At 34.5% G+C, this 27,645-nt stretch overlaps 1 protein-coding gene and 1 long non-coding RNA gene across 2 annotated transcripts; both read right to left on the reverse strand.

Moving 5' to 3' along the window:
* Positions 1-232: 232 nt before the first annotated feature.
* On the reverse strand, positions 233-2,910 carry LOC110818500 (Thioredoxin superfamily protein). Its single transcript, XM_022047402.2, has 7 exons — positions 2,479-2,910; positions 2,356-2,402; positions 2,150-2,264; positions 1,025-1,069; positions 885-944; positions 704-799; positions 233-598 (listed from the first exon to the last, which is right to left on the reverse strand). The coding sequence occupies exons 1-7, from the start codon at positions 2,785-2,787 to the stop codon at positions 479-481; spliced, it is 792 nt and encodes a 263-aa protein (XP_021903094.1). The 5' UTR covers positions 2,788-2,910; the 3' UTR covers positions 233-478.
* A 6,849-nt stretch (positions 2,911-9,759) lies between these two features.
* On the reverse strand, positions 9,760-21,043 carry LOC110824991 (uncharacterized). Its single transcript, XR_015818246.1, has 9 exons — positions 20,664-21,043; positions 20,401-20,517; positions 20,154-20,253; positions 19,951-20,003; positions 19,166-19,277; positions 17,413-19,047; positions 11,576-14,064; positions 11,295-11,365; positions 9,760-11,024 (listed from the first exon to the last, which is right to left on the reverse strand). It is a non-coding gene; the product is annotated as an uncharacterized LOC110824991 (long non-coding RNA).
* Positions 21,044-27,645: the final 6,602 nt, after the last annotated feature.

Genomic DNA, 27,645 nt, shown 5'->3' on the forward strand with positions numbered 1-27,645 from the left:
GGTCAACATATCCATCCCCCTTCTGGTTCACAATTGTTTTGTCAAGAGCTAAATTTTCATGTCAGGGAACTAGGGTTTTTAACATGTTAACTAGCTCACGTACACGGACAAGGCAGAAAATGAGAAATTTCTTTCCCAAAAAAAAAAACAAGAAATAAGGGATAAACTTCTACAAGATCATTGAATTTATTATTTATTTTAATTCTGATTACAGTAATAATAAAATACGAAATGGCATAAAATTCGGTATTTTCGTAATAATATGATATGAGGACGAAGCATTTACAACAGTGTTTACATATTAAACTATACAGTGCAATATAGCTATATAGGATCATATACACAAAGCTGGCAAAATGACAATACTTGGGAGGATATCCTTTATGCTCCACTTTTAAGTAGTAAGAAATACTAGAAGCAAATGAATCATGCCTGTATAAAATGCCTGGAAACTTGATTTTTTGCTTTGCTACTCAAGTTATGAAACAGGAACTTTGCAACAGACATGGAAGATATCTTGTAAAGGAGCATGATCACCTGTTCCCTCGTCCTTTCGTGCATACAGCAATTGTTTCCCCTTGAACACAAACATCCCTCCCTGAAAAATGAAGAAGAAAACAAGAAAAAAAAATGGAAATTAGCACAATGCAATCGCAGGGAAGTGTTCGGTGTAAGTTTTCCGTAAGTGAATAAAGCATTAAACCTGCTGCAGGACACTACTTTTATCATCAGGAGTGGCTTCAATAGTATAATTTTTCATAGCTTTCTGCAACGCTTCAAATCTAGAAAGCACCTTAGCCTGCTCATAAAATGCAGATATTTATACACCAAGAACACAATCATGTATCAAATAATAATGTGAGAAGAAAACAAAAAGAGCTTACGCTAGCTGGGTTAAAAAATGTGCGTCCTAAACCATAGTATAGGTCCAGAAGATTATATGCCTGAAACAAAAGATGTAGTCATCCAGAGTTTGCAATTACTGAAAAGAGAAATTTAACAGAGAATCAATGAAATATATTACCTTGCGGTCGGGATCAGCATAAAGGCAGTCCATTGGAAATGGCAACTAAAAGCAGAATGACAATGAATAAGTGTTAGTCAATCAGCTAAAAGGGATTAGATAAAAGTGCATTCTGGAAGATGACCACTAAAAATGCAATGTCCTGTCAAATTCCAGCAATTTAATCAGTTAAGTTCCGAAAAGTTTTAATCAGCTAAGCTTTCATATAAATCAAGGAATTCTGACTGAGTTTATATGTAATCTGACTATCACAAAAACTTCAAAGGAATCATCAAAAGAAAAACACGCTAACTTAAACAAATAGAGCAGACATATTAATATAAACCGTAACATATATACAGATTGGTATAATTATTTTGTAACTAAATGTTCCACGAATCCATCAACAGCCTAAATTTGAAGAATCGTCCATCTTCACAAGTCTTCTCATTAGACATTATTATAGACCCTACTTCTCCATGTTAAAACAGGGGATTCCAGAACCATGAAGATGACCCCAGTAAAACCCTAGAAATTTATTCCTAAACCATGAAATTTTCCACAAAAACTCTAGGAATAGCCTTTTATTGTCACTAATAATAATTGAAATGTGCCCACTTAATCCAACCCTCAAGCAAAAGTGCCAAGAGCCCAATTGCTTCGGTAAGAGCAAGTAAATATATTAAAATGTATAATAAACAATTTTCAAGACCCCTATAGTTTAAATATATCCTTAACAAATAAATTAGCTATCTTTCTGCGCAACTTTCACAACTTAACATTTGACTAAAGTTCCTTCACATTACTTTTTACCTTTGATTGAAAACATGAAATAACATGTCTTTATTCATTAAAAAAAGGAAATAATAATATGTCAACTGCTACCACGTCACATGGCATGGTTATTTAAACATCGCATCCATAAGATACACATGCTTGAACAAGTGTAAAATCAATCTTGTCCTGTTTTGCAGAAGGTACTTAAAAGATCAGCATCCACAGTCAAGTTATTGTGTTTGACCACTTTCACTATTAAATCCCAAATGACGAGGTCTTCCTTCTCGCCGACGTTTAAGAACAATGAAAAAGAAACAATGATGCAGGAATGAAGTTTAAGCAAGAATCCACAGGGAAAGAAAGTGCTACCCTCTCAGCCAGGATACGAGCTTTATTAGGAGTACCAACACCCACTGCAATTAACTTCACACCAGCTTCATCAAATCTTGCTTTCGCCTCTTTCAGCGCCGATGCGAGTTCCCAACTAGGGAAATAGGCACAGACACTCATGAGACTATCTAGACTTTCAATTTTGAAAAATAAATTTAATAACCATAATTTAATAAATCAATTACCAGCAAAAACACCCGAAATGCCTCATAAGTGCCACAACCGCCACTCCCTGAGAGAAAAGAGAACAACGAACATCATTCCATATCCCTGTACGCATCCAACTATACATATATGATATAATATACCTCATTCTGGTCCCAGAGGTCCCTAAAGAAGACAGGCCGACCATAAGCAGTGAAAATGCTGACATCGCCGAGGATATCGCCGATGTTTTCATTGAATTCAGTAGTGGAGGCTCTGGCCACGAAACGCGGTCGACTAATCTTATGAAGAGCACCGTTTCTCGCCGGAAGTTTTGGAGAGGAAATGGCAGCGAGTAAAGGAGGAGGAGGAGACCTGATGGAGGGGAACTGGGAAGGGCGTTTAGGAGATTGTGGAGAAGAGAAGCAGATTGACCGCAGAGATTGTGCGGTTTGTGGATACACTGTAGCCATGGATAATTTTCTTGGCGCGAGTAAACCCTAAAAGGGCCCGAACCAGAGAGAACGAAACCCGCTTTGTGGATGGAGAGGAAGTAATGAAAGGTTGACAACCAGAGAGAAGGGGAAAAGACTGAAAGAGTCATGTTAGTATATTAAGTAGTTGTATAATATGAGGAGGCAGGTATTCCCCTGAACATAAAATAGTCGATGATATAATTTATTTTTTTAAAAGAGTAAACATGTTTTACAGTATTTTATTTTAATTTATATTTTTTTATTTAGAAATTAATTATCTATATAAGATCATTAATATTTATGATGATTAATTATTTTATTATTTTTTTAAATTAAATTATTTATTTTTTGAATATTATTAAAAAATTATAGTATTATTAATTATATTATTAATAACTCATAAATCTCACTTAAATATTAAAATATATAAATTTTTTTAAAAAATATTAATGTAATAAAATGAAACTTTATTCACGTGACTCGTGTGGATGGACAGAGTTCAGCAATGAAGGGGAGAATTACTCTAAGGTGAAAAGCAAGGAGGAATACGAGTCATGTGATCTAAGCAATCCTATCAAGATGTACATAGACAGAATAGAAGTGATCTCACTAGCAGAGGAAGGGATCCGGTGTTTCCTAAGTAACAAGCCAGAAAATTACAAGAAATGGCTGAAGCTATACCTGGAGGTGATGCCAGAGGAGAGCTAACTCCGCAGATTTTGAAGCACCCAGCCCCTCGGCCTCGGCTCCTCTTATTAGTGGAAGCTTTATGGTGTTACTAGCTGAGATTCTGGCTTTCTATGTGGGTTTTTAATGGTAGTTTCTTTTTAATTTTGGTAGTTGATGGTGATGGATATGACTACAGACTATGGAACAGAGCTACATAAAGAATTAGAAGTGTTATGTAGATTTTACTTTAATTATGTTGAAGGTTGATGCCCTTTGTTAATTTTTTTTTAAAAGTATTGTATAAGGAAAGTTGTATTTTTCTCATCAATTTCTAAAATCATATTAAAATATCATATATATATATATATTTCATTTCATTAACCACATTTTTTTACTTAATTATTTCTAAGTAAAAAGTATGAATTGTATTAACATGCAACAAAAAAATGTCAACCTGTATATAAATTATTTATATATAGCAAGAAGATACTCGAATGCCAAAAAGATTATTTAAAAAGAGAATCCTGAATTCTTAAAATGCGTTGCGAATTGAATTCTTGGGTGAGAAGCAATATGATACACCTAAATGCATAATACTTCGCCTTCACATGCTCATCACGAACCCAGTATAAGTTTTTTCGTCAGTTTAAAATATAGCTGGCAACAATGTATTGTTGTCAATTTGCAACAAAAACAATCTATAAGCACAAAGAAAGATTTTAAGTTCTGTTTTAGTTAGTTTATCCTGAACGTGAATTCAAGATGATGCCATAATTTCTCATCATTTGCCTTCAATAACTTTGATATATATGAAAGAGTAAAAAAGATTCTCCTGAACTATAATCCAGTTGTTGACAAAAATAATCCATAAAGTCAGTCAACGTCCTAACAAGGTAAGAAAAAATATCAGTTTTCTCATTTGCATGCATAATATAAGAAATCATAAATGATAGTCCAACATCCATCATTCTTGCATTTCTAACCAATATGTTAGCTCAGAACCTTCAATCTAAACAATAGATCTCATTTTATAAGGAAAATTTGTGAATATAAATTTGAGGTAAAGTTGATCACCTAGTAGAAAGCTTACCATAACTAGCATGACTCAACAACTTTCTTAAAGTTTCTTTCTTCTTCTTGATAGTCTAAAGTCAAATTTTAGAATCTCAGATATTACAAACTCAATCGGTAAATCAAAATATCAACTCGCTCTTAATAATCAAAAATAAGAAACTAAAAAAAAAAAACAAAAGCAAGAACTAAAGAACACAGATTTCCGAACCCAAAAAAAACCCAGAAATAATGGCTCAATAACTTTTTTTAAGTTTCTTTCTCCTTAATATTCTAAAGTCAAACCCTATAATATTATATATTATAAACTCAATTGGTGAATCAAAATATCAACTTGCTCTGCCACTATTTGGTAGTAACCACAACTTTTCACAATCAAAAACAAAAAATTGAAAAGAAAAACAAAAACAAGAACAAAAAAACACAGATCGGGGAGTGATCGTAATCATAACTGGGAGAAAATAAAAGAAGATTTGCAGTGATTGAATTGAATCGAATGAAACCGAACCAAAACGGAAGGAACAATTTTAATGTTTTTCTCACTGAGAGGGGGTACTATTATGTTGACGAGTACCTCTCTCGATCTTATTATATATAGACATGTTAACTTTAAGTTAGTACTCCTATCATTTTTTAGAATTTAAAGATGTGTTTATTTATTTATTTTCCAATATTTCTTTTTTTCTATTGAGTTATTTTATTTCCTAAACCGTTATAAAGGACTGGACTTGTGTTATTGGGCCCAACCTATTTTAGCTTGGTCTTATTATAGTATTTTTAAATATTTAAGTTAAACATTTTTGGTAAACATATTTCGTGACTATTTTTAAATTTAATTTAAATCTTTATTTTTAGTATTTTATTTTATTTACTTAATTATAAATTCATAAAAATTTATGTACATTTACATTTGAAAAAAATTAGCCAAAAAAATTTAAATTTGATTATAATTTATAGATTAAATTGAACTTAATTATCTTCAGTCTAATACACCACTAAAAGTATAACCACGTCAACCATCTTGAATGTTATAATGTGAATTAAATGAAAATATATTGTCAGAAACATAAAGGAAGTTTATGTAGTTGTTAGAATTTCTCTCAAAATTAATTTGGATGTTCTTAATGGGTTTTCCAAATAATCTCAACCTAGATTATAACAATGTCATAATTTGAAATCTAAGATGTCTAAAATTTTAGCAAATAAAATAAACACAAATACTTGTTATTATATTTAAGTCGCTTATTAGAATGTAATTGTGTAGAAATAATTTTGTGCATGGAAAGAGTTTCATTGTCAAAATAATGTATGTGTACCCATTTGCCAATAAACCTCCACTTACCCAATAAATACATGAGTATATGTTATAAGATAGATTGATATAATACTCTTACAGTATGTAACTCGTATTATAGGTGAAACTAATTTTGGACATTGTCATATGGAGACCGAGTAACTAAAAGATATATCCAGTTAAAAACACATTTCTCAAGCTTTATCTTTTCCTTTCGATTGTATAATTACATTCCCAGCAAACAAATGAAGCAAAGCACACAAGTGTAAAAAGAGACATGCCGATGACAATGACTTAAACCTCAACTCTTACCTAACCAATGTTTTAAAAAGAAAAATCAAGGCAATGAGATCATTAAGAATATTAATGGAAAAGTTCCTCAAAGTAAGAGAGAGAGATGATTTTTGTGAGCCATAAAATATAAAGAAACTATGCTGCCATCCACATAAAGCCCAAACACAACACAATTGAAACTAATATGCTGAACTCCAAATCCAGCCACCAGCCACTAACTTATCAAGAGATAGACAATTATAAATTGAAACTATTTGATTCTCATAATTCTATAAACTATTAACAACATAAAAAATTATAATATATTTAATCAAACTTAGAAAGCCTTCTTTGTGATTTCAACTCCTATACCTTGGTAGGGTCTGTCCTCCCCAATATAAACACCACTTAATCCTGATATGATTTGGCTACAGTTGGAGTGCCAAATAAATTGCAGGAAAAATAAAGTGTGACAAGGAAATAATGGGTGATAAGATCAATAGAAAATCACTTGAGTCAGCTTGATTGAAGGAAAGACATGTTGTACTCAGATCAATCAACTCTAGCTAGCAGTGTAAATTCTCATAATGTGAACATATAAAGTGATACACCTAAATTTCTCAATGATATATCTCTTCTATGAAGCACGAATGCAAAACAAATCGAATATAAAATAAATGCATAATAAGGTTAAAGGAGAACCACCATAGTCAAACAAAGCAATGGGACCGCACATCAGATCCAAAATGATCAAATCTATAAGCTACATAAGTTTTTGATCAAACGAAAAAGTGAGTTTAGATAGCCTTATAATTCCACCTCGCGTAGGTCCATGAAAAATTTAATAAATTAGATGGGGAGAGACAGAGAGAGAGAGAGAGAGAGAGAGAGAGAGAGAGAGAGAGAGAGAGAGAGAGAGAGAAACAGACAATTAGAGTGACAGAGGGAAAGAGATGGAGAGAGAGAAAAAAAAGAGAAAGTGAAAAAAATAAAAAGAGAGAGAAAAAGAGAAAAAGAGAGAATATGTGAGAGAAAGAGAGTGAGGAAGTGTTAGAGGGAGATGGAGGGAGAAAGAGAGATAGAGAGAGAGTGAGAGAGAGGAGAGAGAGTGAGAGTGAGGGACAGAAAGAGAGGGGGAGAGAGAATAAGAGTGACGAATAGAAAGAGAAACAGAGAGAGGGAAAACGAGCGATAAAGAGGTAGAAAGAGGGAAAGAGACAGAAAGGGAGAGAGAGTGAATACGAGAGAAGAACAGAGAAGGAGAGAAAGAGTTAGAGAGAGTGAGAGAGACAGAGAGAGTGAGAGAGAAAGAGAGTGCGAAAGGGAGAGAGAGAAAGAGAGAGAGGGGGAGGGAGAAGAGAGAGAGACAAAAGAGAGAGAGAGAGAGAGAGAGAGAGAGGGAGAAAGAAAGAGGTAGAAGAGGGAGTGGGAGTTATTAAGAGAAAAGGAGATAGAGGGCAAAAAATAGAGGGGGAGAGAGAGATAGTGAGAGAGAGTGTGGGAGAGAGGAGGAGAGAGAAGGACAAAAGAGAATGGAAGAGAGAGGGAGAGTGAGTGAGAGAAAAAGAGAGGTTAAAAGAAAGAGGGATGGAGAGGGAGAGGGATAAAGTGTTTGAAAGAGAGAGGGAGAGAGAAAGGGAGGGAGAGTGAGTGTCAGAGAGAGAGAGAGAGAGAGAGAGAGAGAGAGAGAGTTAGAAAGAGAGAAGGAGAGAGAGAGGTAGAGAAGGATGGAGAGGGAGATAGAAAGAGTGTGTGAGAAAGAAATAGAGGGCGTCAGAGTGAACATGAGATAGGGAGAGAGAGAGGGTGAGAAAAAGAGGGAGAGAGAAAGAGGGAGAGAGGGAGTGAGATAGAAAGGGATAGTGAGAGAGTTAGAAAGAGAATGAGAGTAAGAGAGAGAAAAAGAGAGAGAGGGAGAGAAAAAAATAGAGGGATTGTGTGTATGTGACAGAGAGAGAGAGAGGGAGGGATAAAGAGAATGAGAGAGATGTAGAGAGAGTGAGAGAGAGAAAGAAAGAGCAAGAAGGAGAGAGGGGTAGAAAAAGAGAGAGGGGGAGAGAGAGTGAGAAAGAGGGAGAGACAGAGAGAGGGGAGAGAGAGAAATAGAGAGAGATGAGGAGAGAGAGAAAGATAAAGGAAAAGAGAGAGAGAGAGAGAGAGACAGAGAGAGAGAGAGAGAGAGAGAGAGAGAGAGAGAGAGAGAGAGAGAGAGAGAGAGAGAGAGAGAGAGAGAGAGAGAGAGAGTGGGAGAAAGGGGGAGAAGGGGAGAAATGGAGAGTGGGGCTTTAGACTCTTGATCAATCTTTTCCATTTTTTATTATGTATGAAAAGTTAGAAATAAAATTACCACAATTTTTTGTATTCACTTAATGTTTTTAGGTATAGATTTTTTTTCCAGTACTTAAGGCTATTCTTTAAAAGAAGAACTTATTCTTGCACAAATGTATAATTTTTTAAATTGACATAGAATTTAGCATCTTTGAGGGTGCAAAAAAATTGTAGCAAATGCTTCAAGTACTCCCTTTAGGTATATATTTGTATGTATGCATATGTATGTATTTATGAACATATGTAAGTATATATGTATGTATGCATGCATATGTATATATGTATGCATGTGTATATATATGTATGCATATATATACATATGTATGTACGTATGCATTTATATGTATATATGTGTGTGTGTATTATTTGTGTACGTATATGTATGTTTGTATGTATATATATGTGTACATATGTATATATACATTTAAGGCATACATGTGAATGCATGAATGTATGTATGTACATCTGTATACATGCATGTATATACTGATGAATATATATATGTATGTATATATGTACAGTGAATATGTATGTATGTATATATGCATATGTATGTATGTATGTATGTATCTATATATGTATATGTATGTATATATGTATGTATATATATATGTATGTATGCATATATATTTGCATACGTATGTAGGTATATATGTATATGTATGTTTCCATTCTTCTTTACTTTTCTTATCTTTTTCTTTCTCTTCTCTTCTTTTCCTTTCCATTCTTTTCTTTCTTTTTCCTTTCCTTTCCTTTCTTTTCCTTTTTTTTCTCTTCTTTTCTTTTCTTTTCTTTTCCTTTCCTTTCTCTTCCTTTCTATTCTCTTCTTTTCTTTTCTTTACTTTTTTTTTTCCTTCCGTTTCTTTTCCTTTCTTTTCTTTTCTTCTCCTTTTATTTCTTTTCATCATCAAAATAGGCGTGTTGCCTTAAAATATGTAAGAGCTGTTGGAGTTCAAAATCTCTAGTGAAAAGTGTTTGCTTAATGACAAACTCTATTAAAATTCAGAATAAAATAGAATAATTAATCAAACATATAAGTAGAAAAGGCTTAAAAAATAAAATAAGAAATAATGTGCAGCAAATATACAACTAACAGACCACACATCTACTTTAGTTAAGTAGTAGACTGACCCCGAAAGAATTTCGGGAGGCTTGCACTATAGAGGTAAAATTTGTAGAAATACAAAGGCACCCAGAGTTCACCAACATTTGAAAATGCTATATTTTGCATATAGTAAAACAGTTAATAAGTAAACAAACTTTACCTCATGAGTGTATTTCTTCATTAGAAAAGTAAATGTAACGACCCCGGAAATATTAAAATGAAATGAGTATTTAATTATATCAAATGCGGAAGCGAGATCAAAATTTCAGTTAACATCCTTTACACGAAAATAAAAAACGTACTTAAAATATAAAAGATTAAACTAACTAAAAGAGAAACTCGAAAATAAAGCTATGATTATGACTACAGAGTCTCTAGGCATCCCTTTCATCGTCCTCCTGCGGAACGGGCTCGGGAACCATGTCTTCCTGATCTGAAATGGTTAAATAAGGAGTGAGCTACACTAGCCCAGTAAGAACATCACGATATCTCACCGTCACGGAGGTAAAGGTGGGTAAAAAACACAAAGGACCCATGGAGCATGTTTTACAACAAATCCTTTTATTTATGATAAAACCTTTACCATTCACTTACCTCGGTGGAATTTATGAAACAATATAAGAAAAACAATAACATTATCATAATCATGGAATAATATAAGCTGTAAAACATAACACTTATCACGCCTCTTGTAATTCAATCATTATACAACATATCTTTTTCTCATTTACCAGCCTACTAGTATCCGTGGGGGTCCATAGGGGTCCCGCTACCCGTTAACCTTTAACATTCATAATTAGTTTCCAGGGCCGTCCCCATACCCCGTCCGGTATGGGCGCCAAAACCATAAACCTCAATACCCCGTTCGGTATGAGGGTGAAACGGGCCGTCCCCATACCCCGTCCGGTATGGGCGCCAAAACCATAAGATCTCCATACCCCGTGCGGCATGTGAGACCACAATCCCGGTAGGGTTCCCTACGGACCCGGTCCGTCCACCATCTCCCAGGATATCTAGTTAGGCTGACCCCATAATACAATTATCAGTCTACACAATCCTTTATTTTCCTTTTCCTCAGTCAGCATCATCAATTCACATTTAAACAAGCAAATCGTAATTCATGCCAAACAGACAACATACAGTATCAGTTTTTCAGTCATTCAACCCATAATCAATAAAAACGTAGTATATGCACACAAATCTGTAAAATGAACACATCAAACCTCATTTTGCATTTAAAGCTGTAAACAGGCCAAATAACAGTAAATCACTAATCACACTAGACTAGGGCTCCATTAGCCACCTTAAGCAATTTCACACATTCGTTAATTCAAGAAATACCGTTTTATCATTTGAACTTTAATACCGTGATAGGAAATAGGGTGAGGGTTCCTTACTTATTTTCGAGATTCGAATACGATTCACAGTGCGCCTACAGGCTGTTCCTAATTTTTCCTGAATTTTTCCCGGGGAACTGAAACGCACTAGTGGTACCTGTACGTATTCCAAAAAATCTCAAATTAGGCTCAGGGCCCCTTTTTTTGGCCAATATCGCAACTCCGGCACGGCGGCTCCGCCGTGCTCCGGCGACGGCGGCTCCGCCGTGCTCCGGCGACGGCGCCGCCGCTTGCGACGGCGATTCGCCTCGGGTTGGCTGTTTTCGGCCGTTTTCGGCCAAATTCGGCCACACTCGCATCGGTCCCTGCGAGAAAACAACCCTAGGGCCCTCGGGGGGCCAAAAAATCACGGAAAAACGGAGCTTACCGGCGGCGGCGCTCTCGGGTGCGGCGGCTCTCCGGCGAGGTTCGTGTTTTGGTGATTCGGCTCCGGTCAACCTGTAGAGAAAAGAATGGTGATCACGGTGATATAAAAATTGCATCAAACGGAGGCCGGGAAGGGCCTCGTCGGAGGCAAAAACCGAGAAGGGGCGCGGCGGCGCCGCTGGTCTTCGGCCGCGTATTCCGGCCGTTTGGCCGGGATTTTGGCTCCGATTTGGCCACAGGAGGAATCAGCGTGGAAAAACGAGTCGGGGGTATGAAATTTACCTCGATCGGCGGTCGGAAATTTCCCCGGCGCGGCGGCGGGTGGCGGCGGCCGGCTTCTGGTTTGTCTTCTCCGGCGAGCGGCAGGCGGCTAGGGTTTGTGGTCTGGTGTGGGGGTTCTATTTATAACCCCTTGCCTTTTGATCTCAGCCGTCCATTTTGTTTTAATCTGGGCCGTTCGTTTTTGATTGAATCTGGACCGTCCGTGCGATTGCATCTGGGCCGTCTGATCGCGCGATTGATCTGGGCCGTCCGATCGCGCTCACGGGGATCGCCAACGTGGCCCGTTCCGGAGTGACGTGGTCTTGCCACGTGGCAGGCCCCGGTTGGCCGGGATTACTGACCGGGCACGCTGACGTGGCTGCCGACGTGGCTTTTTTTTTTTTTTTTTTTTTTTCGGCTCCTTTTCTCCGGGCGCTACAGTAAATGCCCGAACTTTACCTCATGTATTTATGTATATATGCATATGTATGTATATATGTATGTATCTATGTATGCATATGTGTATGTGTATGCATATGTATATATATATTTGCATACATATATAGGTATGTATGTATATGTATTTTTCCATTCTTCTTTACATTTCTTTTCGTTTCCTTTCTCTTCTCTTCTTTTCCGTTCCATTTCATTCTTTTCTTTTCTTTTTTTTCCTTTTTTTTTCTTTTCCTCTCCTTTCTCTTCCTTTCTATTCTCTTACTTTCTTTGCTTTTTCTTTCCTTACTTTTTTTTTTCCTTTTTTTCCCTTTCTTTTCATTTCCTCCCTTTTCTTCTTCTTTCTTTTTTTTTTCTTTTCCTTTCTTTCCATCATCAAAATAGTCATGTTACCTTAAAATAGTAAGAGTTGTCGGAGTTCAAAATCTCCGAAGAAAAATTGATAAATTATTTATTAATTAAACATACAAATAAATAATGATTAAAAAATAAACTAAAAAATAATGTGTACCAAATAGACAACTAACAAACCACACATTTACTGCAATTCAGTAATGGATACCTCTCGAAAGAATTTTGGGAGCCCGTATCATAGAGATAAAATATGTAAAAATACGAAAACATCCAGAGTTGACCAACATTTGACAATGCTAAATTTTGCATACAGTAAAACAATTAACAAAGAAACAAACTTTACCTAATGAGTGTATTTCTTCATTGAAATAGTAAATACCCGAACTAACCCGAGATCTACTATCATAAGCGACATTGTCTATCGATCCATAAAAATGCGAGGTTTAAGGTCCTACAACGAAAAAAGAGTGCAAGATAGAAAACGAGTTATGTGCCTGATTTAAGTAGAGATTAAAGAAAATACATGTGTAACGTTGCATACGCGTGACCAAAATAACACCTTTACAGAATTGGTACACTAGACTCTACAACATCTTCGTTAAAATTCTTGATATCGACTTTAAAATTTGAAATTTATGAAAACATAAACATAACATCCGAAATTGTCCATATCTTGACTGTTTTAACGGGAATGTTCTCTCCAGTTTAGCAGTAGCTCTTAATTAATTTCTTAAAATTAGTGTCAAGTGCTCCTTTTAGATACATGTATGTATGTATGTATTTATGAATATATAATAGCATGCATATGTATGTATATATGTATGCATATGCATGCATGCATGCATTTATAAGTATATATGTGTGTGTGTGCTATTCACGTATGAATGCGTATGTATGTATATATGCATATGTATGTGTGTACATATGTATGTATACATTTAATGCATATGTGTGTATGCATGAATGTATGTATGTACGTTTCAATGTATACATGCACGTATGTACTAATGAATATATGTATGCATGCATGCATGTATATGTATATTTCTCTTCTTTTTTACTTTTCTTTTCTTTTCCTTTCTTTTCCTTTCCTTTCTTCTTTTTTGGCTTTCTTTTCTTTGTTGTCATTTCCTTTCCTTTCTTTTTTTTTTCTTTTTCTTTCCTTTCCTTTCCTTTCTTTTCCTTTCTTTTTTTTTCTTTTCCTTTCTTTTCTTCATCTTTCCTTTCTTTTCATCATCAAAATAACCATGTTACCTTAAAATATATAGGAACTATTGGAGTTCAAAATCTCTATTAAAAAGTATCAGATTTGTACAAGGTATACTAAAATTCAGAATAAAAGAGAACAATTAATCAAACATACAAATGAAAAATGCTTAAAAAATAAACTAAGAAATGATGTCTACCAAATATACAATTAACAGACCACACATCTACTATAATTAAGTAATGGATAGCCCCTAAAAGAATTTTGGGAGCTTTGTACCAAAGAGCTAAAATCTGTAAACATACAAAGGCACCCGGAGTTCACCAACATTTGAAGATAACTATATTTTACATACAGTAAGACAGTTAACAAAGAAACAAATTTTACTTCATGAGTGTATTTCTTTATTGGAAGATTAAATGCCTAAGCTAACCCCAGATCTATTATCATAAGCAAAATTGTCTGTCGATCCATAAGAAAGTGAGGCTTAAGGTCCCTGCGATGAAAAAAGAGTGCAAGATAGAGAACAAATTCTGTCTGATTTAAGTAAAAATTGAAGAAAATATCTATGTAACACTGTATGTGCGTGGTAAAAGCAATACCTTTACAGAGTTGGTACACCAAACTCTATAATATGTTTGTAAAAATTCTTGGTATTAACTTTAAATTTTGAAATTTATGAAAACATACATATATGTATCTACATACGTATGTAAATATATATACATGTTCATACATACATACATAAATACATGCATATGCACCCTTAGAGTATATGTATGTAGGTATGCATATGTATGTATTTATGAATGTACATATGTATGTAACATGCATATGTATGTATATATATATGCATATGTATGTAGATATGCATATGCAGGCACGTATATGTATGTGTGTGTGTGTGTTATTCATGTATATATACATATGTATGTATGTATGCATATCTATGTGTGTACATGTGTATGTATGCATTTAATGCATGTGTGTATGCATGTTACTTTAAAATATGTAGGAGTTGTTGGAGTTAAAAATCTCCAGTGAAAAATATTTAGTTAGTGACAAATTCTACTAAAATTCATAATAAAATGAAACAATTAATCCAACATACTAATGAAAAAAGCTTAAAAAATAAATTAAGAAATGATATGTACAAAATATACAACCTACAGACCACACATCTATTACAGTTGAGTAATGGATAACCTCCGAAAAGATTTTAAGAGCCATGTACTAAAAAACTAAAATCTGTAGAAATACAAAGACACCCACAATTCATCAACATTTGAAGATGCTATATTTTGCATACAGTAAAATAGTTAACAAAAAAATAAATTTTACTTCATGAGTGTATTTTTTTTTATTAGAATAGTAAATGCCAAAGTTAACCCCATATATACTATCATAAGCGACATTGTCTGTCGATTCACAAGGAGGTGAAGCTTAAGGTCCATGCAACGAAGAAAGAGTGCAAGATAGAGAACAAGTTCTGTGTTTGATTTAAGTGGAGATTGAAGAAAATACCTGTGTAACACTGCATGCACGTGGTAAAAGCAACACCTTTATAAAGTTGGTACACCAGGATTTGCAAAATGTTCGTTAAAATTCTTGGTATCAACTTACAAGTTTGAAATTCATGAAAACATAAACATGATATCAGAAATTGTATATGCCTTCATCGTTTTTGCGGGAATTCTCTCTCCAGCTTAGTGGTAGCTCTTAATCAATTTCTTGAGATCAGTGTCTAAAGCTCCCTTTAACTATATGTATGTATGTATATGTATATATTTAGGAATGTATGCATGTATGTATATGTATGTATGGATGTATATATATGTATATATGTATGTATATATGTATGTATGGATGTATATATATGTATATATGTATGTATATATGTATGCATATGCATGCATGTATGCATTTATACGTATGTGTGTGTACTATTCATGTATGTATGCATATGTATGTGTGTATATATGTGTATGCATTTAATGCATGAGTATGCATGAATATATGTATGCATGCATGTATGTACTGATAAATGTATGTATATATGCATGTATGCATTCATATATTTACTGATGAATGTATGCATGTATGTATGTATGTATGCACTAATGCGTGTAAGTATGTATGTACGTATATATGCATAATGCATATGTATATATGTTTGTATCTATATATCTATGTATGAGGGAGAGAGAAAGAGAGAGAGAGAGAGAGAGAAAGATATAAAGAGAAAGAGGGGGTGAGAGTGAGAGTGAGAGTTAGAAAGCGAGGGAGTGGGAAAGAGAGAGGGAAAGAGGGAGAGGGAGAGAGGGGGAGAGAGATAGGGAGAGAGAGAGAGAGAGCGAAAAGGAGGGGAGAGAGGAGATAGAGAAAGAGAGAGCGAAAAGGAGGGGAGAGAGGAGATAGAGAAAGAGAGAGCGAAAAGGAGGGGAGAGAGAGGGAGAAAGAGAAAGAGAGGGAAAGAGAGAGAAAGAGAGAAAGAGAGAGGGAGGGAGTGGGAAAGAGAGAAAAAGTGAAAGAGAGAGAGAGAGAGAGAGAGAGAGAGAGAGAGAGAGAGAAAGAGAGAAAGAAAGGGCAAGAGGGAGGGGTAGAGAGAGACAGAGAGGGAGAGAGTGAGAGAGTTGGAGAGGAAAAGTGAAGGGGGAGAGAGAGTTAGGGAGAGAAAGCAGGGAGAGAAAAAGGGAGGAAGAGAGAAAGAGAGAGTGAGGGAAAGAGAAAGAGAGGAAGGGAGAGATAGAGAGAGTGACAGAGAGGGGGGAGAAGGGAAGAGAAGGAGAGAGAGGGAGGAAAAGGGGGAGAGAGAGAGAGAGAGAGGGAGAGAAAGAGTGAGAATGTGAGAGAAGGAGAAAGGGAGAGAGAGGGAAGGGGGAGTGACAAAGGGATAGCGAGAGAAAGAGTCAGAGAGAGGGAGGGAGGGAGAGACTGGGAGAGACTTAGAAAGAGTGAGAGAGAGAGAGTGAGAGAGAGGAAGAGAGGGAGAGAGAGAGAGAGAGAGAGAGGGAGAAAGAAGGAAAGGGAGAGAGAGAGAGTGGAAGAGAGGGGGAGAGGGTGTGGGGGAGAAAGAACTTATTCTTGCATAAATATATAATTCTTTAAATTGAAAAGATTTAGTATCTTTGAGGGTGCAGAAAAGTTGTAACAAATGCTCCTAAGTGCTCACTTTAGATATATATATATATATATATGTATGCATATGTATGTATCTATGAATGTACATATGTATGTATGTATAAATGTATGCATATACATGCACCTATGCATTTATATGTATATATGTGTGTGGATTATTCATTTGTGTATGCATATGCATGTATGCATATATATATGTGTGCACATATGTATGTATGCATTTAATGCATATGTGTGTGTGCATGAATGTATGCATGTATGTTTCAATGTATGTATGTATGTTTGTATTGCATATGTGTGTATGCATGAATGTATGCATGTATGTTTCAATGTATGCATGTATGTTTGTATGTATGCATGTATGTACTGATGAATATATGTATGTATGCATAATGAATATGTAGGTATGTATTTATGCATATGTATGTATGTGTGTATGTGTATGCATGTATGTTTCAATGTATGTATGTATATTTGTATGCATGCATGTATATACTAATGAATACATGTATGTATGTATGCATAATGAATATGTATGTATGTAGCATGCATGTATGTACTGATGAATACATGTATGTATGTATGCAGATGTATCATAGGGCTAAAATCTTATAGAAATATAAAGACACCCATAAATTCACCAACATTTGAATATACTATATTTTGCATACAGTAAGACAGTTGATAAAGAAACAAACTTTACCTCATGAGTGTATTTTTTTATTAGAAGAATAAATGCCCAAGATAACCCCAAATTTGCTATCATAAGCGACATTGTCTATCGATCCATAAAGAGGTGAGACTTAAGGTCACTGCGACTAAGAAAGAGTGAAGATAGAGAACCAACAGCATAAGATTTGAAAATGAATATGCCTTAAACATCAACTACATATAATATAATTAGTGCTCCAAAAAAATAAAGGTAACGAGATCTAATTAAGGATACCAACAAAACAATTCTCAAAGCAAGAGAGAGAGAGAGAGAGAGAAAGATGATGAACATGAACCGTAAAAAATTGAAACATATTAGTGACAACCATAGACATCGAGTCTAGAGGCTATACACTCAAAACCAAGTCTCTTGAACTTCAAATCCTCCCATTAGCTACAAACTTTGCAAGAGGTAGATAAGTATAAATTAGATTAATAGATTTTTATAATTTCAATAACCATTAATAACATACCAACCACAGCGTGCACAGGGAACCTTTATTTTCTACCATCCTTCTATCGGCGTCAATCATTTGGCACCATCTAATTATTCAACAAAGAATACATCTTTTGAGTTAATATAACAATGTAAATTTTAGACCTAAAAGAAATGAATAATTAAAAAAAAAACATATAGGAGAAAAAATAAGGACCCAATAATTCCCTAAAACTTAGAATGCCTTCCTTCTAACATCAACCCCTGTACCTCAATAGGTTTCGTCCGCTCCAACATAAGCACCATTTATGTTTATTTGATCCCACGACAGCAGAGTGGCAAAAAAATTATCCGAGATTATATGAGAACTATTGGAGTCAAACCAAGTATACAGAATCCATATCAGCTCCAAACATGAGAGATTTGATTAAAATTTTGAAAGCCTTTCATATTTGAACTCCAGCAATTCAATAAGAAGTTCAGTTTGCAGCAACATAAGCATCTTATTATTCTTCCAATGATTTGGCTGCAGCAAGAATCAAAAAGAAAATGCAAAGGGAACAAGAATCAAATGATAATATGACAACTATCATAGTCCATTCAAGAGCAGAAGAAAGGGATTAGCAAATCTAGGAAGACAGATAAATTTCGCATCATTAAGAAATGTAGTCATTCATTTCTGGGCCTGCAAGTATCCAATTGGTTTGCTGTCTAAAATTGCACATTACTCTTACTTTACTTTTTTCTTTCCAGCGTCTAAGTAGATACCTTCAAGTAAATACATGAAGCAATGAGCACCAACTGCATAAGATCGGCCAAGGAATATGCCTTAAACGTAAAATAGATATAATGTAATCAATATTTTAAAAAAAAATCGAGATAACAAGATCTCATTAAGGATATCAACAGAAAAATTATCAGAGAGAGGAGATTATTAGCATGGACTGTCAAAAATCGAAACATATTAGTGACTACCGTAGACATCAAGCCTAGACGCTATACACTTGAAACGAATCTCCTGAACTCCAAATCCACCAACTAGCTACAAACTTAGCAAGAGGTAGACAATTAAAAATTAGATTAAATTGATTTTCATAATTTTATCAACCAAAATAACATACCAATCACCGCGTGCACAGGGAACCTTTAATTTCTATCATCCTTCCACCACCCTCGATTATTTGGCACCACCTAATTAGTCAACAAAGAATACACCTTCTGAGTTAATATGACAATGTAAATTTTAAACCTAAAAGAAATGAAGATTTCAAAAAGGAAGCATATAGGAGAAAAAAGGAGGACCCAATACAAGCAATTCACAAAAACTTTGAACGCCTTCCTTCTAATTTCAACTCCTTTATGTCATGTCAATCCGTTCCACCCGCTCCAACATCAGCACCATTTATACTTATTTGATCTCACTGCAATAGAGTGGCAGAAAAATTGCAAGATTATTTTTATACCCAGGTCAATTCAAGCAAGGAGAGAGAATCAAAAGTAAAAAGAATTTGTTCTTATCTCGACTTCTGCCTCTCTAAAAGTTCAATGAATCTTTCAAAGTGTTTCTTTTTCTTTTACTTTCCAAAAGGGATTGCATTGCAAGTATCTCATTTTGATAAACAAAACAATTTACATTTATGACCAAAAAGAAATCAAGAGTTTAACTTGAACCATTAATAATAAACTCCCAAGAGATTAAGTAGAATTTGGAATGCTTTTTTTCTCATTTAAATCTAGCATATCTAAATGAAAATTTCAGTTTGTTGCAATTTTGGCGTTTGTTATCTCGCTGCAGCATGAGTCCCAGAAAAAATGTAAAGAAAATCAAAGGTTAAATGATAATAGGAAAAACTATCAGCGTCCATTCAAGAAAAGGAAAGGCATGACCAAAACATAGGAATCTGTATAACTCCATGTATCGAGAAATGATCAGCTGAGCAGTTCATCCCTGCACCCACCAGTACCCACTGGATTGCCATGCCATAATATATCTTAAACAAAGGAAATCTTACAATACATCATTCACGTGTTAGCTTAAACCAATTCTGAAATATATTCTCCTATGCACGACTAAGTAAACGCACACCCACTTACACGATCATTTTGCAGACTTCATTCTTCTTTCCAGATACCTAATTTTATTCTCTCTAGTAAATTCAAGAAGCAAAGAGCACCAACGTGCATAAGAGACAAGTTAGTCAGAATGTCTGGAATAGTATCTAAATCTAACCTATGTATTTGAGGTAAAAAGAGACAACCAAGAAGAAGTTAAAGATTTCCGAAGAACACAAACTCACAGTATGATGTCAAATAGTTTGTAGAAAGTGTTCCTTCTTATTTCAACTCCCACAATTTACTTGGAAGCTTCAGTTTTCTCCAATTTTCTCCCACGATGATCTGGTAGCAACATGAGTCACAAAAAAATGCACAGAATGAATATAGATAAATGGTACAAAAACTAAGTATTTAATCAAGCAAAAGAAGGCATGTTAAATCCAGAATTATCAAATCTAACAAAGCCTAAAGTTTCCACAAGTACTCTACCGGCTTGATATGTATTCACGCATCTTGAACCGAAGCAATGACGATCCATCAGTGTGGAATCATTTTCAGACCTTTTACGGTAAGACATCATTGACGTGTTAGGTTGAACAAGCAGCGCTACCAAGAAGACCAAAAAACATAAGAAGTTCCGCAAAATCAAAGAAACCGAGAACCTCCGAAAAAAGCAAATCAACGCAGATGCGGAAAGAAAGAGGAAAAGGGAAAAGAAAACAAGCAGAGAGAGAGAGAAATATGGTGTTTACCTCACGGCTTGTGGATCGCGAGAAAGCGTACGCGAGATAGAAACCTCGCGGAGAGTAGTGGGTGGCACTCCTTTGTCATCCTCATGGAGATGGGTGCCACGATCTTGCCGGTAGCCGCTTTCCATCGCTCTGCAAACCTTCCCGTATGTATGTATGTATGTTCTAACCCGCTCACCACGGTCCCTTACTCCTATAAAGACCGGCGGAAGGAATGCTCTGCACATCTTTCTTACGGCTCGTTACCGCAGCGCTATTTCACCCTGCTCTCAGCCCAGAGGTGATGTCTTCGCCAGCCCTCTTCACAAATTTCTGCATCCGCTCCCCTCTCCCCTCTTTCAATTTCTTCAGTGTTCTATTGAAGCTTCAACGGTTATAATTTCCTCACGTGTTCTAACCCGCTCCTTTTTAATTTCTTCACGTGTTTTTGAAGCCTCAAACGGTGGTGTTTTGGTTGAGGGAATAGGTGCATGGGCTGGGCTTTTATTTAGGCTTAATTTTGAAGTAAAATGGGCTTTACAGATACGGACTTTTGTTATGTTTGGATTTGGGTTTTAAACTGAAGCATTCAGTTATGTTGAGGTTGCACTTTAATTTTTAGAATTTATTGGATTAAATAGAAATTAGTTTTAAAGTAGTTAATTTTGAAAATATGTTAAAGTAAAAAAATAATAATAATGATAACAATAATAATAACAACAATAATAATATAATAAAATTAATTTAAAATTATATTTAATTAGAGGCAAAATTAGGGGATTTTACCTTTTGTTTTTATTTTTATTTTTTAATTAAAAAATATTAATAAAAACATAAAAAATAATATAGCTACTGTATAATAAATAACAATTTTTTTTTCATGATAAATATAAACAAATTAAATATCAAAATAAATTAACGGATATAATAATAAATAAGTAAAGTAAAAGCTTATTTTACAATGTCTAAATAAAAAAGATTAAATTTTTTTTTTTCCGAATAATTAGGATTTCGAGTTTGGAATTTAAATAATTATTCCAACTTCTTACTCAACTTCAAAAAATAGTCAATATATTTCATTTCTTTAAAACAGTAAATATGATGCACAGCATCTCACTTCTATTTATACTTTTTTTTTTTTATTTAGAAACTGATTGTCTAAATAAGATCATCAATATCTCTGTATGATGATTAATTATTCTACTATTTTTTTAAATTGTAAATTTAAATCAAATTGTATATTATTTAAAAATTATGAAATTATTAGTTATATTATTAATAGCTAATAAATTTTATTTAAATATTAAAATATATAATTTTTTTAAAAAAATATTAATGCGAGGAAGCAAAACTTTATTCACGAGACTCATGTGGGTGGGTAAGATTCAGCAGCAAAGGGGAGAATTGTTAAGGTAAAAAGCAATGAGGAATATGAGTTGTGTGATCTAAGCAACCCTGTCAAGATGTATACAGACGGACTAGAAGTGATCGCACTAGTAAAGGAATGGATCTAGTACTTCTAAATAGCAAGCCAAACAACTTCACGAAAGTGCTGAAGCTACACATGGAGGTGATGCCAAATGAGAGCCCTCATGTAACGACTCCAGAAATCCAAAAGAAAATGCATATAAAAGTCTGAGTGCGGAAGCGAAATAAAAGATTTAGGTTAATATTTCTTACACAATAACTTAAAAGTACTAAACAATATCAAAGAATAAGTCATCTAAAGGAAATACTAGAAATGAAAGAAGTATAAAGAAAACTATAAGACATCTAGCATCTATTCGCTGTCTTCTTGTAGATCGGGCTCGAAAATCAGGTCCTCCTGATCTAAAATAGTTAAATAAGGAATGAACTACACTAGCCCACTAAGGACATCACACTATTCACCGTCACAGAAGTAAAGGTTGGTAGAAAATTAAAACAACAAATGGAGCAGTAAATTTAAACAAATTCATTTATCAATAATCAAACCATTTACTGTCCACTTACCGCAGTGAGATTTATAAAAAACAACTCATGGAAACAATAATATTATAAATATCATAAATTCATATATAATATGTAACATAGCACATGTCATACTTTTATATTTAAATTATCAAACAACAATTGCCCCTTCTTATCAGCCTACTAATATCTATGGGGATCCATAGGGGTCCCCGCTACACGTAAACCATTCCTCTTAACAAATTTAATTCCAGGGTCGTCCCCATACCCCGTCCGGTATGGGTGCCAAAACATTAAAGTCTCAATACCCCATCCGATATGAGACAACGTTCACGGTAGGGTTCCCTATGAACCCGGTCATTTTATCCATTTATCAAATCACACCATTTTCCTATTTTTCCTTAGTCTTTGTCACCAATTCAAACATGAATACTTAAACAAGTAACGTGCATCCAACAAAGCAAGCATATCTTAGATTCCCAAAATCAAACATTAGTGAAATAAGCAGTGACTCACGCATTCAAAACCATAGAATAAATAAACCAGATACCATAATGCATTTAAACCGTAAGATAAATCAAACAGAAATTGACAGAGAAATATGTCCGGTTCGGGATCCATTAGCAACCATAATTAATTATGCATATCTATTTAATTTGTATAAAATACAGTATTATCATTTATTCAGACTTCAATTCCATGATATGAAATAGGATGAGGGGTCCTTATCAGATTTGACACCGAACCCTAGATTTTTACTGCGCCTATGGGCGGTCCTTGGGTTCCCTCGATTTTTTTTTCGGGAACTGAAACACGCTTACGGTACCTACACATGTCCCAAATAACCCAAAAATCAGACCCAGGGCCTATTCGGCCAATTTTGGAATTCCGACACAGCGGCTCCGCCGTGCTTCGACGACGGCGGCGGCGATTCACCTCGGGTTGGCTGTTTTCGGCCGAATTCAGCCAAACTTGCATCAATTCCTGTGAGAAAACACCCTTAGGGCCCTCAGTGGGCCGAAAAAATACAAAAAACTGAAACTTACCGGCGGTGGGGCTCTCGGGTGCGATTTGGCCATAAGTGGGTTTAAAATCGAATTCTAAGCAAAGGGTAGAATTTTTACCTAGTTTGGCAGCCGATTCCCCGGGGGCTAGGTTGTCTTCTCCGGCGAGGGGCTCTGGCGGCTAGTGTTTGTGTTTGGGTGCGGATGAGATTATTTATAACCATCCGCTTTTGATCTGAGCCGTCCATCGCATTTAATCTGGACCGTCTGATCGCGATTAAATAGGAAATGAATATGGACCGTTAATCACAATTCAATCTGTACCGTCTGTGCGTGATTCAATCTGGACTGTCCATGCGCGATGCAATCTGGGCTTTCCGTGCGCGTTTTTGATCTAGGCTGTCTGTGCGCGCGGAAACAGATCTCAGTCGTTCGATCGCGAGTACGCGGATCACCCACGTGGCTCCCTTCTGCGTGGTCTCCCGCATCAGCGTCTCTGCCACGCGGCGCTTCCTGATTGGTCGGGGCTGCTGACCAGGCAGCTGATGTGGTGCAATTTTTTAAAATTATTTTTTGACCATCGGTTTTTAATTTTTTTTTCAAAAATACCCCAATAACCCAATTTTTCACTCCTTTTTTTCAAAATTATTTTCAGTTAAATCCCTAAATAATTTTTACCCCGTTTTATTATTATTATTATTTTTATTTGAATAAATTAAATTAAATTAACATAAACAAAAAAAAATAATGAAATTAAAAGCAAAAATTTTCTTGTGTGTTACACCTCGGATTTGGGTATCATCCAATTAAGCAGGTTTTGAAGCACCCAACCCCTCAGCCTCGGCTCCTTTTATTGGTGGAAGATTTATGTTGTTATTGACTGGGGGTTTTGGCTTTATATGTGACTTTTTAGTGGCAATTTATTTTTAATTTTGATAGTTGATGGTGATGGATATCGTTGCAGACTATGGAACATGGCTATATAAAGAATTAGAAGTGTTGTATACTGTTATGTAGATTTTACTTTGACTATGTTGAATATTGATATACTTTAATACTTTTCTTTTTTTAAGTATTGTATAAGAAAAATTGTATTTTTTTCATCAATTTCCAAAATCATATTAAAATATCATATATATATATAGTTCATTTTATTAACTACATTTTTTTTACTTAATTAATTTTCGAACAAAAAATATGGATTATATTAACATACAATAAAGAAATCTCAACATGTATGCAAATTATTTACATATAGCAAAAAGATACCTAAATACCAAAAGGATTACTTAAAAGAGAATCTTAAATTCCTATAATGCGTTGCAAATTGAATTATTAGGTGAGAAGCAAATATGATACACTTGAATGCATAATACTTTATCATCACCTGCTCATCACGAAACTAGTATAAGTTCCTTCGTCACTTTAAAATATAGTCGACAACAATATACTATTGTCAGTTTGCAACAGAAACAATCTATAAGCAGGTAGAAAGATTCTAAGTTCTGTTTTAGTTAGTTTATCATTAATGTGAATTGAAGATGCCGTCTTAATTTCTCATCATTTACCTTTAATAACTCTTATATACGTCAAAGAGTGGAAAGAATTCTCCTGAACTATTATTCAGTTGTTGACAAAAATTATCCATAGAGTCACTCAATATCCTAATGAAGCAAGAAAAACTATCATTTTTGGCATTTGCCTGCATAATATAAGAAATCAATAAGTGATAGCCCAACATCCATCATTCCTGCATTGCCAACCAATCTGTTAGCATAGAACCTTGAGCTCTAAACTATAGATCTCATTTTACAAAGAAAATTTGTGAATATTTAAGACAAAAATTGAGGTAAAGCTGATCACCTATCAAAAAGCTGATTATAACCAGCATGACTCAATAACTTTCTTTAAGTTTGTTTCTCTTTCTTGATATTCCAAAGTTAAACTCTAAAATATCATATATTAAAACTCAATCGGTAAATCAAAACATCAATTCGCTCTGCCACTATTTATTTAACAACCACAACTCTTCATAATAAAAAATAAGAAACAAAAAAATAAATAAAAATAAGAACCAAAGAACACAGATCTCCAAACCCCGAAAAAATAATAGAAATAATGGCTTCACAACTTTCTTTAAGTTTTTTTCCCCTTCTTGATATTCCAAAGTCAAATCTTAGAAACTCAATCGATGAATCAAAACATCAACTCATTTTGCTACTGTTTGTTTAATAACAACAACTCTTCACAATCGAAAACAAGAAACTAAAGAGAAAAACAAAAACAAGAACCAAAGAACAAGATCATGGAGTGATCATAATCGTAATCAAGAGAATATGAGAGAAGATTTGCGATGATCGAATTGAATCAAATCGAAGTGGAAGGAATAACTTCAATGTTTCTCTCACTAAGAGCGGGTACTATTATGTTGGTGGGTACCTCTCTCGATCTTATTATATATAGACATGCTAACTTTAATTCGATTCCTACTTTTATCATTTTTCGAAGTTCAAAGATGTATTTTTTTATTTGTTTATTTTTCAATATTTTCTCTTTCTTATTAGGCTATTTTACTTCCTGGACCGTTATAATATATTGAACATGTGTTATTGGATCTAGTTTATTTCAGCTTGATTTTATTATAACATTTATAAATATTTAAATAAATATTTTTCGTAAATATATTTATTGACTATTTTTAAATCTAATTTAAATATTTATTTTTAATATTTTATTTTATTCACTTAATTGTCCCCTTCGGTTTGGTATGGTCCATTTTTTAATCTTACTCACCTCTATATCATGTTAACTTCTCAAACTAGTTAAAAAATAAAAATAAGAGTAATTTTTCAAAGATTTAAGAAAAAAATTAAAGAAAGAAGGTTATTTACATAATCAATTATTTTTAAGCTAAATAAAATAATTTATTTTCATAAAAGCTAAATACAATGATTCATTTACATACCATGGGGCATAGTTGACGTTGTCAACTTATCATATTCCCGATGCATATCATGTTCTTAATCACAACATGCAAGATATAATCATTCTACAAGGAATATATAATAATATTAGCAGAATACGAAGACTTGAATTAAGATTAAAAAAATGGTAATATGAAAGATTAGTCTTCAAATTTTTCTATATATAAATAATCCTAAAATTTATAATTTCTTTTTTTTGAGACATTACATTTTTTTACATTAGAATTGAGGAATGTAACACCCGAACCCAGAAATTTGGTCTGGAATAATTTAATATTTGTGACAAAAATAATTTTAAAATAATTTAATTTTAATTTTTATGAATTTTTGATGAAAATTGGATTTTGGATTCATTTGAAAATCAAAGACAAAGTAAAAATAAGGGAGGATCTATTTGAAAAGAAATCTAAAAAACTGAGTAAAAATAGAATTTTTTAAAGTATTGCCACGTGGACCACCACGATAGCTGCACGGTCAGTCACCGTATGCCGTGTGGTAGACACGTGGACACGCATCCACACTGGAGGCTACGTAAGCGGTCCGCGTGCCAGCGAATCCAACGACCCAGTTTGCATCCCGCGTGCACGAATGACCTAGATGTATTTCCTCTTCAGACGCGATCAAACGGCTGGATTTGATCAGATCGTGCGATCCAGATTAATTTTCCAAATAAGAGAGATCCAACGGCTGAAGATATATCAAATTGCCTCAAACGGACAACTTATATTTAATGAAGATAAGTATTTAAATTCCTCTTTACAGGGAACTCTAACCCTACCCGCCAAAAAAGTGATCGGAGAAGAAGAAGAGGAGTAGCCAGAAAGTGAACCAGATACCGGAAAAGGAGACTGACCACTGTCGTCGTCGTACTAGAGCCATTACCGATGCCGAAAACATAAAATATTTCTCCCTTCTGCTCAAAATTGAATTTTGAACCTTCCTACACCTATATCGAAGCCGAAAGGCTGACGGGTGAGCTGAAAAATATGAGCGGAACTCGACCGAGCCGCCACGGCTGCAACCCAAAACCTCCCTCATATGAACCCCTTCCCGTTTTCTGTTTCTCTT

Source organism: Carica papaya, chromosome 4, assembly GCF_054855325.1.
Source record: "Carica papaya isolate Zhongbai chromosome 4, ASM5485532v1, whole genome shotgun sequence".
Taxonomy (NCBI): domain Eukaryota; kingdom Viridiplantae; phylum Streptophyta; class Magnoliopsida; order Brassicales; family Caricaceae; genus Carica; species Carica papaya.